Source organism: Delphinus delphis, chromosome 16 (genome assembly GCF_949987515.2).
Source record: "Delphinus delphis chromosome 16, mDelDel1.2, whole genome shotgun sequence".
Classification (NCBI taxonomy): domain Eukaryota; kingdom Metazoa; phylum Chordata; class Mammalia; order Artiodactyla; family Delphinidae; genus Delphinus; species Delphinus delphis.
The window spans coordinates 36619510-36634032 of record NC_082698.1 but is presented as its reverse complement, the minus strand read 5'-3'; the positions used below and the strand labels follow the sequence as shown (position 1 = coordinate 36634032).

General features: G+C 39.7%; 1 protein-coding gene across 4 annotated transcripts; it reads right to left on the bottom strand.

Annotated features, from left to right (window-relative positions):
• Nucleotides 1–727: 727 nt before the first annotated feature.
• Nucleotides 728–14523, bottom strand: SLC16A12 (solute carrier family 16 member 12). Of its 4 annotated transcripts, XM_060034508.1 has the most exons (7): nt 14426–14519; nt 13198–13270; nt 12582–12747; nt 11698–11841; nt 9464–10043; nt 7002–7261; nt 728–4002 (listed from the first exon to the last, which is right to left on the bottom strand). In XM_060034508.1, exons 4-7 carry the CDS (start codon nt 11789–11791, stop codon nt 3740–3742), a joined length of 1197 nt encoding a protein of 398 aa, XP_059890491.1. In that variant the 5' UTR covers nt 11792–11841; nt 12582–12747; nt 13198–13270; nt 14426–14519; the 3' UTR covers nt 728–3739. The 4 variants fall into 4 exon arrangements, with proteins under 4 accessions (XP_059890491.1, XP_059890489.1, XP_059890488.1 ...); XM_060034506.1 differs by having other exon boundaries at nt 11698–12747; XM_060034505.1 differs by lacking the exon at nt 12582–12747.

Here is a 14523-nt window from a genome sequence, read left to right as displayed (position 1 = left end):
GGCAAGCAAGGGGTCCCCATCAGCTTTGTAGGTAATGATGTGGCTCTTGAATAGGTGATACTGACCACCCATACCCTCCGCTAGCATGTTCTTGCCAAGTTTAGTTATTCCTTGTTCTGTCAACATATTTCAAACAGCTTCATCAGGGGTGTAGGGAAAGGGGTAGATAAATGCTGGGGGATGGGTACATCAAGTTCATTGTACTTTTCTTTCTGGTTTTGTATATGTTTGGAAATTTTCATAATAAAATGTTTTAAACATCAATCTTTTTATCATTATTTAATATTTTTCCCAATCCTCCCACCAAATATTTCTCTGTGCTAATGGGACAAAATCCCAGTCATCTCTTACTGGTAGCTGCTCTGGCAACATGTATAAAAATGTATGGTTCAGTGGAGTTTAAAAAAAAAAGACAAACTTTGAAGCATGAGAAGAAAAACTCATATCTACCTTGAATTCACACTATTTCATTTCAATAAACAATTTCCAAATTAGACCTATTGGGACCAGGAAGATGAGTGCCAAATAGATATTACCATCTTCATCATCACTGGGCAATGGTATAGGCACTTCAGAAAGAACTCACCTCTTGACTGAGAAAGCGTGACTTTGGTAATGCAGAAGGTGGGACAAAGCGTGCTGCCCAGCCTTCTCCACATCCTCCCATCCCCCCACCCCCCGCCCTGACAAATACTCCCAAAGAGGAGCCTGGATCAATAGACAGCAAATTAAGCCACTTAGCCTGGAAGTAGTGGTCTTGATAGAACCAGACTCTTGGAAAGATTCTTGGAAATTTCCAATCCAGGATCATCCCATCTATACTGATTGGAAGACTGCAGCATAACCCAGAGGATTTCATCTGCCCAAGGAAGGGCTTATTTCCAAATGGTTTCTTGAACCCACATGAGAAGATCTGAGCAGGTGCAAAGGGAGGGAGGCAGACTCCAGCATCAGACGGCTTCCTAGTTTTACAGGAATTCACTACAGGCACTAGAGTGCAGTGACTGCAGAGTCAGAAGACGTGGGACCTAATGCCTCAGTTTCCATGTCTATTAAATGGTGATAATACAGACTGTTACGGGGATTAAATAAGACAATGCATAGGAAGTGCTTAACACGGTAGCTAACACATTGGAAGTTCTCAATAAATGGTTCTGCTTTTTGTAAATTATTTGATCGCTTACCACATCTTTATATGCCAGTTACATCCTGGCATAATCCAGACAGAGCCACTCACAATACAATCCAAACCCTTTGTGCAGGGGAAAAATGTTTTTCCAAACATGACTATCAACTCATTTTATTATGCTTTTGAAATAAGAAAATATTATCATCAATAGCCAATCTGTTAGCAAAATCACAATCTGAACAAAAGGCCAAATGGTACAGTGTATCTACAGAAGTTAGACATTTCATTTGCTTTTCTACTCATTCAATTTCAAAGTAGAACTTGCAGTGATATAAAGAAATATTTAAGATGTAAAATCATCCCACCACAATTTTGTTCTTGATTCCACAAAACAAACACATCATTCCCATGAATTGCTCCATTTTGAAATAAACAGTATAGACAAATGGAACATAACAGTAAAATTTTGTGTCGATGACAATGGTAACCTCTAAGATCTACATTTTCCTTACTGGTTTTCTAAAAATGCCACTCCAAAAAGAAAAGTAAAATACAAATGTATGCATGTATAAAGGCAGAATGTCACAAATATTTTATACAAATTTTTAAAAGCTCTGATCTCTATGCTTATTTTTCATGAGTACTTATAATACTTTAGAGAAATTACATCACAGAACCAGATAAACAAAATTTTACTGTGATCATCACTAGGAAAAAATATGTATAAGAATATTTATAACTCTTTATATTTCAAAAAATCTTTAGGCTTGAAGATTCAAGAAATGACATTTAGTGTAAAGTGCTATTCCAAACACATAAAACTTCATTTTAACTTTGACTGTTTACAGATATTTTCCAAATATTGTTTTAAAATTGCAAATGACAAAGGAAGTGTTTCACAACTAAATTCTCAAACTAAGTATAAAGATAACAGGAAACATTCCTGTTTTCTCTTTGGAAAACACCTATGAGATATTAGTTTTCTGCCATAAAATCAAGTCAGCATTTCATTCAGAAAGCAATGTATTAATATATAATTTTATATATATATATTTAAAATCCAGTTATAGGCAAAGACTCTTGCTGAATGTGCTTAGTCAACCCTGGATCTTCCTCATGGCTGTGTTTTTTTTCTCAGCACCCCTGGCAAGGCATTTGTGAGATCTGTTGGGGGACAGTGGATTGAATGGCCTTCAGGGTCAAAATAGTTCCCTGAGGTTCAGATTTTAAATTTTTGAATAATTAAAATCCCCTTTCAATTGTATAACTTGCCCCTGTGTTACAAGTGCAACATGATTCCGGATTCAGGATTATAATTCAGAGGACTTAAAATGGTCGGAGACAGGCTGGGGGATCTGGCCTTTCTCTTCTCTCCCTATGCCCTCCCTCTTCAATCTGAAGACTTTATCCCACACCACAGGAAAGTAGGGTACTCGGGAATGAGCAAACTATAATCCAATGAGTTAAGGTATGTGATTATAAACTGTAAAACAACACACCACTAGCCTTCTTAACTTTGTCCTCCCTCTCCCCTGACCAAAGCTACAATTTGTGGGAGGGCTGTGATGCTGAGGTTAACCCCTGAAGTCTTCTCATTCAGCTGAAAAGGTCCACTAATGATTATCTATAAAGAGATGAAGAGCAGTGGACATTGGAACAAAAATTAACACAGGGAGAAAGGAATCTCAGCTTCAGAGTATCTCTAGAATAATATTTTTCAGGCAAAATTCCCAAGTCCTGTTTGGGTAATGAACCTAAATATCTGATCTGAAAAGAAAACTTTCACCAGAGACCTGCTGATTCAAGAATTCAATTCCTGCCCAGTTGGAATGCTGCCAACATTTTTCCATTCCTAACAGGAATTGTCTACAGTTTAAATAAATGCTTTATTTCTAAAGGGAAAAAAAAGGGAAGCATTAGAGTTAACATTTCTGGTAAGATTTAGAAATCGCCCATGTGTCTTGGTGTGTTCTACTCAATTTAGAGTAAATATTATATGTGATAGCAACAGAGGTGAGTGTCTGGTTGGAGGTTAAGTGCCTCGTTTTAGGAAAAGAGCTTTCAGTGGTGGTGGAAGGTGAGGATGACAAACCTTCTTCCTAGTGGAGTTTCTCATTAGCATTTGAAACAGGTTGTTGAAGAGTACTTTAGGTTCTTCAAAAGGCAATGATTAATACAGGACCCCCTTCTCTGAACAGCATAAAGAAACCTACATGTCAATGTTTCTGTTTACCTTCTAACTGAGGAGGGAAGATGGAAGGGCAGAGAATTTGAAACAAAGCTGCGTCCAGTGTCATCTGCTTTGGTCGTGCCTTGAAATTACCTCTATTTACAATGAATTATATCAGCTAGGTCCTAACATTCTCCATAGTGTGATGCTCGCTGCCCAAAAGATGCGAGTTCAATTGTGAGTACAAATCCCAAATGGGGAAACTCTGAGCCAGTCCAGCTTGCTTTGTTATTTGCTATTTTTCCATTACAAACATATTAATAAAACGATAAATTTCCTTAGAAGACAATACTTCTGCCAAAATAAAATCCTTCAGAAGCACGTACAATACAGTGGTCCCACCTCTTTCAGCCCTGAAGATTCAGGCTCAAGGCCATTGATCATGGGGGGCTGGAACCAAGCATTGCTATAGCCACAGACTCCCCATCTTTCTGATCTAATTCTCTTGCTACAGAATAAGCCACCGATCCATTGGTCCATAGCTGCAGCTTGGGATCTGACTCTTTGGCAAGGAACTGCAGCTGGGTTTTTCTCATCTTCTTTACAAGTCTAGCAAAGCCAAGCAACACAGAACTAAATATCATTGAAAACCCACAGAGAAGAAACGCTGCAGTGTAGCTGCCAGTCGTGTCTACGAGCCATCCTGTAACAAGCAACAGAAAAATGATATTGAGTTGAAAATTCAATTATTTACCCATTTTCAAATCTAATAATTCGTCAGGATAATAACAATAGATGGCTAGCAACGCTGCTATAATTTTGACATAAAAAGCAGATGTCCTAAAAGTATTGTGCAGCAACTGAAAAATGCATTCTATTTTCTAGGGAAACTTCTAAAATGGGTTGTTGTTATTATGTAAAGTGCTTGGAAGTGTCACACTCTTAGTATTCACACAATAAATATTAGTTATTATTAGTAATCCCATGAAATACGGTAAAAAAGATATAAACAGCATCATTCAAATTACTGATGATGGGATTCTTTCTTTATCTAGGGTGTTAAGAGAATGTAATTGTACAGAATGCTAGTAGTAGTATTCCCAGCAGCCACATACTGACTATCCTGAGTAACAGAACACGCTTCTAGATAAAGCAGAATCCAAATTTTCTGTTGGATCCAGTCATCGTACCCCATCCAGTTTGAAAATTAGAACGTTGGACCATCTTACAGTTTAAAATGCAAACTTCAGAAAGCAGAATTCTGTAATCACAGAATTTTTTTCATCTCTTTTTTTCTTTATCTTTAAAGAAAAGATAAATTTTCTTTATCTCTTATTGCAACAAATTAACCACAATATCTATTCCGGCTCTAAATTTCGAGGAGAACCAGAGTATATGATATGCAAAATATAGGTCACAATAATCAGAGACTCAGTGGGGTAAAATTAGACCTTGGCAGGAAATTATTTTGTGATTAAAAAAGTTTTTTAAATTTTTATTTTATATTGGAGTATGGTTGATTAACAATGTTGTGTTAGTTTCAGGTGTACAGCAAAGTGATTCAGTTATACATATACACGTGTCTATTCTTTTTCAAATTCTAAAAAGGTTTTTTAAAATTCCTCCAAACTTTACTGATATGCCAAGAAAATCCACCAGAGAAGTGTATGATTTCTCCTCTCACCTACTTCAAAACGATTAGTCAAAAAAGGCATGCAAAAATTGTTAGAAGCCCTAAGTTTCCTGCAATCCAAACTACTCTCAAATATTTTAGTTATCATGTGATTTGTTTGTACATTTTTGTAGCAGAAAACAGAAGAGATTGAGTAGAGAGTTAGCTTAAAAGTAATTAAATACGAGAAGTATTAAATAGGAACTCACATGCTAATCCTCTAGTACCTGGCAATGAGTATAATGTCTGATTTGCCAAATGAAGGCCATGGTTTGAAAAAAGGATCCAGGAATCCCAATTTACGTCCTATGACTTTTTAACAGAGTTACACTGTCCCTAAAGGTTGGTAAATACAAAAAAGTGGCTGTGGAGGGAGGATGTGGGAACATTTTGGGGGCATTTTCTAAAAATGAAGCACTAAACATGTAGTCCTTTATCATGGAGTTTAAACTGACGAGGAACTTTCATCAGCAGCTGTCAAGCAGTCAGTTTCCCTTGGTTTGATGCTTTAGCAATTGCTGGAGTTTAGAAATAAGCCGAACTTTGTATTCATAATAGCAGCTAAAGCAGAAATCCTGCGTTCTTCAAAAAATTCCCTCCCTTCCTTCTAAGCAAATGCTTGACTCATATCTCTTCTGCCTATCTTCAGAGAACTTCTTCACTCTCGTTTTTAATTTAGGCAGGTAATAATCTGGACCAATTATTCTCAATCTTTAGTGTACAGGAGCATCACAAGAAAACTGGCTGAGAGTGTAGATTCCTGGAACTCACCCCCAAAGGTCCAGATCACAGAGGGAGGGTCAAGGAGTCTGCATTCTAACAAGGGCCCCAGGGGATTCTGATGCAGGTGGTCCCAAGACCTCATTCTGATAGACACTGGTCTAGACCACACACCCCAGCAAGAAGGCATGGGTTCTGACCTGTCTGCTGCTATACCGACAGCGCCAAACACAGTGCTGGTGTACACAGGCAATAAAGATTTGTTGAATTACTTGTTTAATGTATGCAATAAATATTTGTTGAATTATTTAATGCATGCAATGAATAGTTGTTGAATTACTTATTTATGTTTTTAATTTTTATATCATTTTTACAGCTTACAAAACATTCTAGATGCTTTATCCTGAATCCCAAATCTGTATATCCAAGTCTGGCCTCCCTCAAATTCTCAGATTTCATCCTTAAACAGCACTACTGAGCATTTTATTGGGTATTTCTGATATCTGAATATGTCTAAACATTAAATTTTTAGTATTTTTCTGGCAAAGCTACTCTCTCCAGCTTCCTTATTTCTTTCAACTATGCCATTATCTCCTAAGTTATCTTGGACTTCTTTCCCTCTGTTATCACCACATGCTAAATCCAGTTGATTTTTTTCCCCCAAATTTCCCCCTCGCCCCAGAGCTCATTCTTATTTCTGCCGCAGCAGCCCTAGTTCAGGCCTTTATCAGATGGCTCTTGAACTATTAGGATAAAATCCTGTTTCTCCCCTAAGTTACCAGATCAATTGCTAGACCACGTTTTCTAAAATATACTCTTTACTATACTACCCCTTTGCACAAAAGCTGTAATACTAGCAATATTCTCTGAAGCGTATAGAGCCCCACTCCTTCGGCTGGCACTCAAGACATTCCACTATGACACCCGCACTTTATAATTTCAGCCTCACCACCTACCGCCCCCCCTACTGGAATCCTGTTCTCCTGCCAGCCTTCCCTCTGAACGTGCCCAACTTATTTATAAGTCTGAACAGCTGCTTCATTCCATTGCTTCTATCATTAGTATGGAATGGAATCAAGATCCTAATTTGGGATTTTTTCTTTCCAAGTATGCTAAGGTCCCCCAGTTAGTGGGAAGAAGATTATAAAACAAGGATGTAGGTGAGACCATGATGTTTTGGTGGCTCTGGCATCCCTTTCTCTTTCACGCTTCCCAACTTACTTCCAATCCTCATGGGTGTGTGTGAGTTCACTGTTTTTACATCAATATGACAGAGAAGAGGTGACTGAGGGTTCTCTCTGCAAACTTACCTGCGATGGGTGGGCTCACCAAATACGGCACTGCATGGAGGAAGTACACCACGCCAAGCGCTGATGACAAAGAGGTGGTCCCCACGATCTCTGCAGTCACTACTGGGATCAGAGTCACATAGGCACCATCAAAGTAGCCAAAAGTACAAGCGAAAGGCACGAGCAGGGGGAGACTTTGAAGCATTGGGAGGCAGAGGTAGCAGAGCCCATCCATTCCGATGGCAAAGAGGTAGCAAATATACTGGTAATTCTTCAGACACCTGTGGAGGTGAAGACCAAGAATGAGTGCAGTATGCACAGGTTCCATCAAAGAGCTCTAGAGCCATGCCCAGGTAGCAGTAAGCGCTACAATTATTTATAGAGATGGCCTCCGCACTGTGTGTTTTCTACGTTGTCTTCCTGTCTTTCTTTTGGTATATGCAAATGCAAGAATGTATCTTCCCAGGAAGCATGGTATGGTAGAAAATAACCTGTGCTCTAAAATTAGAAAGGTAGAAGTTTGAATCCAATTCTACCACCTACTAACTGCCTAACTCTAACCTCAATTCCTTTAGCTATAAAATGGGGAGGCTGTCTATCTCATAGTGTTACTCAAGGATAGTTGTGAAATAACACATAGAGTGTCAGGAGACTAATATTTTCTAGATGCTTTCAGATGTGTCATCCGTTAGTCTCCAGCACATCATATATGCTCAGTAACCCAAGTGGTTATACAAAGAGGAAGTCATAATATGAAGAAACGAAGGTGATTTGCCAGAGATTATGAAGGTCTTGTATTAGGACTAAGTCGTATTTCAAGACCTCCCCAGTGGTACTTCCATGAACACTTCCCTTTGTAGATCCAAAGCCATCTATGATACCAATTATTTTAAAGACTCTGTATAATATCAGCACCAGCAATTTATGCCTTACAAATGTTTTTCTGCCCACAATCTCATTTAAGCCTCACAAAATGCTATAATGTCCATAGGCAAATATTGAACTGGCCCATTTTACAGATGAAGACCCTTGGGGCTCTGAGGGTTAGGGGATTTTCTCTAGGTCACAGGGATAAGAAGGGGCAGAGCCAGCACAAGAACTTAGGTCTTGGATATCTCAGACTAGAGATCCGTCTCTCAGACTTATACCAGGCTGCTTCTTGTTGAGTTATTTGATTGTAAGGATGGTTACCCTTTGCTCTCCCGCCAACTCATTAACCATTAAAAATGTGGATTTAATACTAAATATTATATTCACGATACTGGATAATGGCAGTTGGATCCTGATTAGTTCCCAAAGATATAACGTGTGAGAAGCCATAGGATGATAGCTCTTCCGGGTCATAGCTCAAGTGTGAGGAGTCCATCATTTAGGAGAATATGAGTAGTTTGCTCTCTTCAATCCAAACAGATTAGCATTAGCTGAAGAAACTACTCAGTAGATTTCTTATAACTTTGGTTTCTAAGCCTAAAATCATAATGAAACTATTTGCTCTTTGCACTGTCAAATATAAATACATGGCTACAGGGCTCCCCTGGTGGCGCAGTGGTTGAGAGTCCGCCTGCCGATGCAGGGGACACGGGTTCGTGCCCCGGTCCGGGAAGATCCCACATGCCGCAGGGCGGCTGGGCCCGTGAACCATGGCCACTGAGCTTGCGCATCCAGAGCCTGTGCTCCGCAACGGGAGAGGCCACAACAGTGAGAGGCCGGCGTACCACAAAAAAATAAAAAATAAAAATAAATTAAAAAATCAATCAATCAATAAATAAATACGTGGCTACAGATAATGTGTTATTATTGACCTGATCCTCCTGCCTGGACTGGAGTCTGTTCCTCTCTCTATTGCCAGCCACTCTCTGGGGTGGTTCAAAAGAAACTAAAACCACAATGCCCAGACAGAAGTTGTCTCACCGGAGGACTGATTTGACTTAGAATGGAATTAAATCTGTCACCAGAACTTCGCTTCTGCCATTTATACATACCCAACATCCTAAAAAATCTAGAACAGGTGTCAGCAAACTATGGCCAAATCCAGCCCACTACTTGTTTTTTGGACTGTGAACTAAGAATGGTTTTTCCAATTTTGAATGTTTGGAAAAAATCAAAACAACAATAAAATTTTGTGAGGGAAAATTGTATGAGAAATTAAAATTTTAATTTAAGATTAAATAAAGTCTTATTGGAACATGGCCACTCTCTTGGTCACATATTGTCTATGGCTGCTTTTGTGTTACAACAGCAGAGTTGGAGAGTTGGAATCATATGACCCACAAAGCCAAGGTGACTTTGTCTGCTTAATGTCTGTCCCTTTACAGAAAAGTTTGCTGACCTCTGACTAGAAGAACCAACAAGAGAGTTGCCTTCAGATATCAAAAACCTGTTAACATTATTCAGACCTAGGTATTCTAGCGGGTAAGGTGATGAGGGGAAACTCAAAGTTTAAAGTTCCTGGTGGGGAACCAATGGCGGTTTCATGGATTTACCTTCTGTCAGTTAGCCATCCGAACGTGATATTGCCAATAATGTCAATCACCCCAAGTATGGACATGAGGAAAGCAGCTTGCTGGTGACTCACTCCAATACTCAAAGCATAAGGCACCATGTATACAAAGAGAGGGCTGCAGCCATAAGCCATAAATAGAACAGAGATGGCCAATACAACGAAGTCTGACATCAGTAAAAAATTGTATTCCTGCTGCAAAGAGCCACAGAGGCAGGTCTGCACCCATTCTTTAGTCCAAGTCGAAGAGGGAGACGCCCGCTGAAAGCCTTGTGTCTCAGTTCTACAGACATGGTTCTGCTCTGAAGTTGTTTGGTCATCTTTAAGAGTAATTGGCCGCATCAAGGCGCCGCAAACACAGAGATTCAGAACGAAACCCCCAAGGATGAGTAATGCTCCCCTCCAGGAAAATTGTTCAATAAGGAGCTGAACCACAGGAGCCAGGATGAAGATGCCAATGCCGCTTCCCGACATGGAGATCCCATAAGCAAGGGCTTTCCGTCTGCTGAAATACTTTCCAACCATGGCAATAGCTGGAGAGTAACAAAGTGCAAATCCAAGACCTGGGGATAAAGAGAACTCTATGAGTGCTGGTGGCACGGCATGAACAGCCAGGGAAAGAACATTTCTCAGAATCATACTATTTGGAATAAAGAGAATCTGAATCAAATAAGCCCTTTTAAAACTGCTTTCTACACCAAGCTGAAAATGAGTCTCCCCTCACCAGTCATCCACAATTTGCAAAGTATAGCATATATATGACTTTCTTCTTGGGAAGAAAAGCCTTAAGGGAATATGACTTAAGCAAAATAAAATGAAGAACTTAAAAACTATTATACAAGCTCAATTTGAATTAACTAGAAAATCAGGATAACACTGACCTAAGAAATTTATTCTCCCCACCACTTCTTTTTTAATAAATTAATTTTAATAAATTAAATTATCTCTGGATAATTTAAGTATTTTTAAACTATCTCTGGATAATTTAAGTATTTTTAAATTATCCAGAGAATTACTTCAACTCTTCACTGCCCCTGAAGACACAACTCTGATAATCTGGACCACACTGGAATTTGGGTCTAAATAGCATTTGTGACCCCGTGAAAGCTCCAGAGTAATCTCACATATTGGGAAACATTGTGCCAATTTTATACACGAACGTAGCATGTACACGTAGCCACCTGAAAATATCCCTTAAAGTCAGCAGAACGCCTCTTCAAGATTTTCCATTTCTATTCCTTTTAAGTCAAGAAAACTTGAAGGGCTTTAAACCTGGAATTTAAATGTCAAGGAAGGAAAAGGAGAACTACCTTCAGCTCCTGTTCCCATCTGCAGAGCAGAGTGAGCAATGATCCCAATTTGCCTGCACTGAGGGGTTTCCCAGATGTGAGGCTTTCAGCACCAAGACCAGGATAGTTCCTGGTAAACTGGGATGATGGGACACCCTAGCAGTCAGGCCCTTTGGATGACCGGGGACAGATACCTTTTTTAGCTGACAGAGCTAGATTTATAACCTTACTACGAGATTATATCCTTTATTGGCCTGATCATGCTACCCCTGTGGCCCAGACAAGAGTTAGTGTCACCCTCCCCTCTAAGTGATGGGGCAGAAAACTGCTACTCTAGTCCCACCAACCAAGCCCACCTTGATCCTATGCAGTCCCTGTAAGTGTGATTTATGGAATGCACATCAGTTGCTTCTCTTTCTATGGGCTTCATTTTTCTAAAGATACTTCCGTAACATCGAAAGAAAATGTGCAATGTAAGAATATTCACAGGGGCTTTCTTTTTAAAATGGTAAAACCCCATTTATTGGACAATGGTACTCGCTATAAAGTAGGGGCAACTCAGGTCAACCACAGACAGTATTTCAATGTCTTGGCAAAGATGTTGGGAGAATGATCATTGCCGAAAATTTATGTTGCTCTGGCTAATGTCACATTGCTTCTGAGTGGAGAATCTCAGCCATACACGGCTGCCCAAGGGAAAGCCAGCAGTCACTGTTGTCAAGTGGCTGAATTAAAGTGGTGACACATTTTCACTACAGTATGACAGTCCATTGCATTTCTAGCCCTTTTGTTTAACTGCTAGGTAGGCAGACATTAAGATAAATTATGCATCTTACAAAATGAATATTTTATGAATTACTGATCTGTTGGTGGGCTTGAAAACCCCTGGATAGGGTGGGGTGAGAAGGGTGGTACGAAGTGCCCTTACCTGTAAGAACTCCCAGAGTGAGGTAGAGATGCTTCAGACTGGTGGCAAATGAGCCCAGGATGAGACCAGTAGATGCAAGCAAGCCACCCAGCATGATTCCCACTTGACAGGAAAAATGGTTACTGACAACACTCCCAAGTGGAGCTTCAAAAACAATAATAAATAGGTTCAACACAAAGGCCTTGAGGGCACTGTGGAAAGGCTGTGGGTGCTGCGCTGGCAGAGCAGAGAACGATCCATCTTCAAAGCCTCGAGCCCGCCCCACTCATTCTACAGATTCGGAAACCAAGGAGAGAGGAAGTGACTTGTCCATGGTCCCACAGAGAATAAGTAGCAAAGCTGGAATTAGGATCACATCTCCTGACTGGCGTTTGACGGCTCATTCCACATCTCCATTCTATGACAGCCATAATCCCAGGATTATGTGGTGTTTTTTAAACAGTGAATCAGCTCCTTTAAACTACATGTCACTTGCACAGCGATGTGCCTTGTATGTTTCATATAGTGTTGATCATACACAATTAACAATAATTATGACAGGTAAACGTTAGAAAAGGAAAGTGGGCAACATGGCATGGCCAGCAGTGTTATGCAGGAAAAGGCCAGGCAGAGAGATCATAGACAAATTTCACAATCTGGCACTGTTTCCAGGCTTTTGGAAACCCTGTGGATGAGAAATCAAAGCCCAGAAAATCTAGGAAATGAGATGATGACATTTTGGTTGGCCTCACTCTATTGGTGGTTTAACAATGTGTCAGAATTGTGCCAACTTCCAGGCTTATAGACTAATAATTAAAGCTGGAAGAGGCCAAACGGAAATTGAAGCTTAGGGGAATATGACATACCCAAAATCACCAAGAACTATACAGTTCAGGGAACCTTACACCGAGTGCAGGGTTATTTCACCCTGTTATTCTGGCTCCTTGGGTCTCTCAGACTGATGGCAGAGATGATGGGTGAGGAATGCATGTGAATTTCTTTCTGAAGAATAATTCATGCTGACACCAGTACTCCTAGTAACAAGATCAGAAGAGCCAATTCTCTAGGTATCTGTGGAGTATAATTTTTATATCGATCAGGTTAAAATTGGGTGTGACACAAATGTACACGATAGAATCAGTCATCAGCTTAATATCCCATCTAGTTAGAATAGTGGCTGGCTGCATATATAACCTCTGGAGAATAGGAATGAGCAAATCTCCTGAAAATATATCTAATTCTTCAGTCTGATGCTGCTATGGCTATTGGAAACTGACAAAATGTATACTAAACTCAATGAAAAATGTTCACTTCCCTGTTCATCATAGGACAGATATGACCCCAATGGGTGTCCCAGATGTGACTCTGCAGAATTTAAATATTCTGCATCTAACATGACCCCGCTCTTAGCTCAATGCCTCACATGGTCATTGTGACCACTGTGGTCACTGAAGGCCATTTATTCCTCTTTGAGGGATTATAAATATTCTCCAAAAGATAACAGTGAGAGAAATGAATCACCTGTATCCTCCATGAAAGATAAACATGGCTGTCTTGGCATGCTCACACAAAGGCTGTGCTTAGTCATCTGACCCTGAAAACCAAGTGATCATCTTACTGGTTAAAACAAAAAAGACAGGCTACAAATAAAACCTGAAAATATGATTTCTTGATCCCTTATGACCTTCCTGCGTTATCAGTAGCGTCTACTTAGCCATCTCATGAAACCTAGAATTGCACTCAAATTCCTCCCAACCAAGGAAATACATTTCAGCACAAATCAACCAATTCCTGATTATGTACATTTTTCTAAAAATAAATATGAATCAGTACCTAGAATGGCATAGATGACATTATTTATGATACCAAATAATATAATATTTCTCTTTTGCCATTAAGACATGGCCTGAAGAGATAACAGTTTTCTAAAATACTCAGGAGTCACCTAAACGAAAGGATTAAATAGGTCTCGTCTGCAAATAGATCATTTTGATTTGACCCAATTGCAGAAAATTTCTATGGCACTCATTTAATAACTTTGGTTGGAAAGTTTTAAAAAGAAAACTCTCAAGGTTAGTTTTTCCTTAGATCGATGAGAGATTCCATGAATCTTGAGAACACTCTGTACACCGTACGTAGCACCTGTGTGGCTCTCGATGAAAACTACAGCCATAGTGAATGTGCTTATCTCATGATTGCACCATTCTATCCTTCTACAATACTTCCCTAAGAATGAAGATTGATGCATGAAAAACGAGCCAAATTTTGAACCCTCTGGGAAGGGATGAGAATGAAAACAAGACTTGAGACGTGATGCACACATTGTTGGCACTCATATAAGGAGATCACATTGAAATGGCTCATGGTACTTTCCAGTGGCTGTTTATGTGACTGGAGAATGAGGGGACCGTAGCATTCAGAAGAAAGCAAGCATATACTGTACGGTTAACTGCATCCAAAATCAGGACAAGTACTGTGATTGCCCAGTTCCCTATCTCTATAGGTATGTGTCTAATTGACTGTATTCACTACCTGGTCCATCTGACATCAGCCAAGAATGTTAACTGCAAAAGCACATCTGGGGGAGTTTGGCTAAATGCAGGATCGTACTTTTCTTTTTAGATGGTTTTAGCCAATTTTTAATCATAGCCCTTCTACTCAGAAAAACTGGTCATCAAAGGCAGTGGAAGGTCACTGTCATGTATAGTTCAAGGGTAGCCAGTAGTTATCTATCCCTGGAGATACTCACCGCAGAGCATGGTCACACAGTCTACAATGGAATGGATCCAGGCTGTCTGTGCATAATCCTGAGAAAAGTATGTCTGGAAGTCCACAAAAAAAATTGAA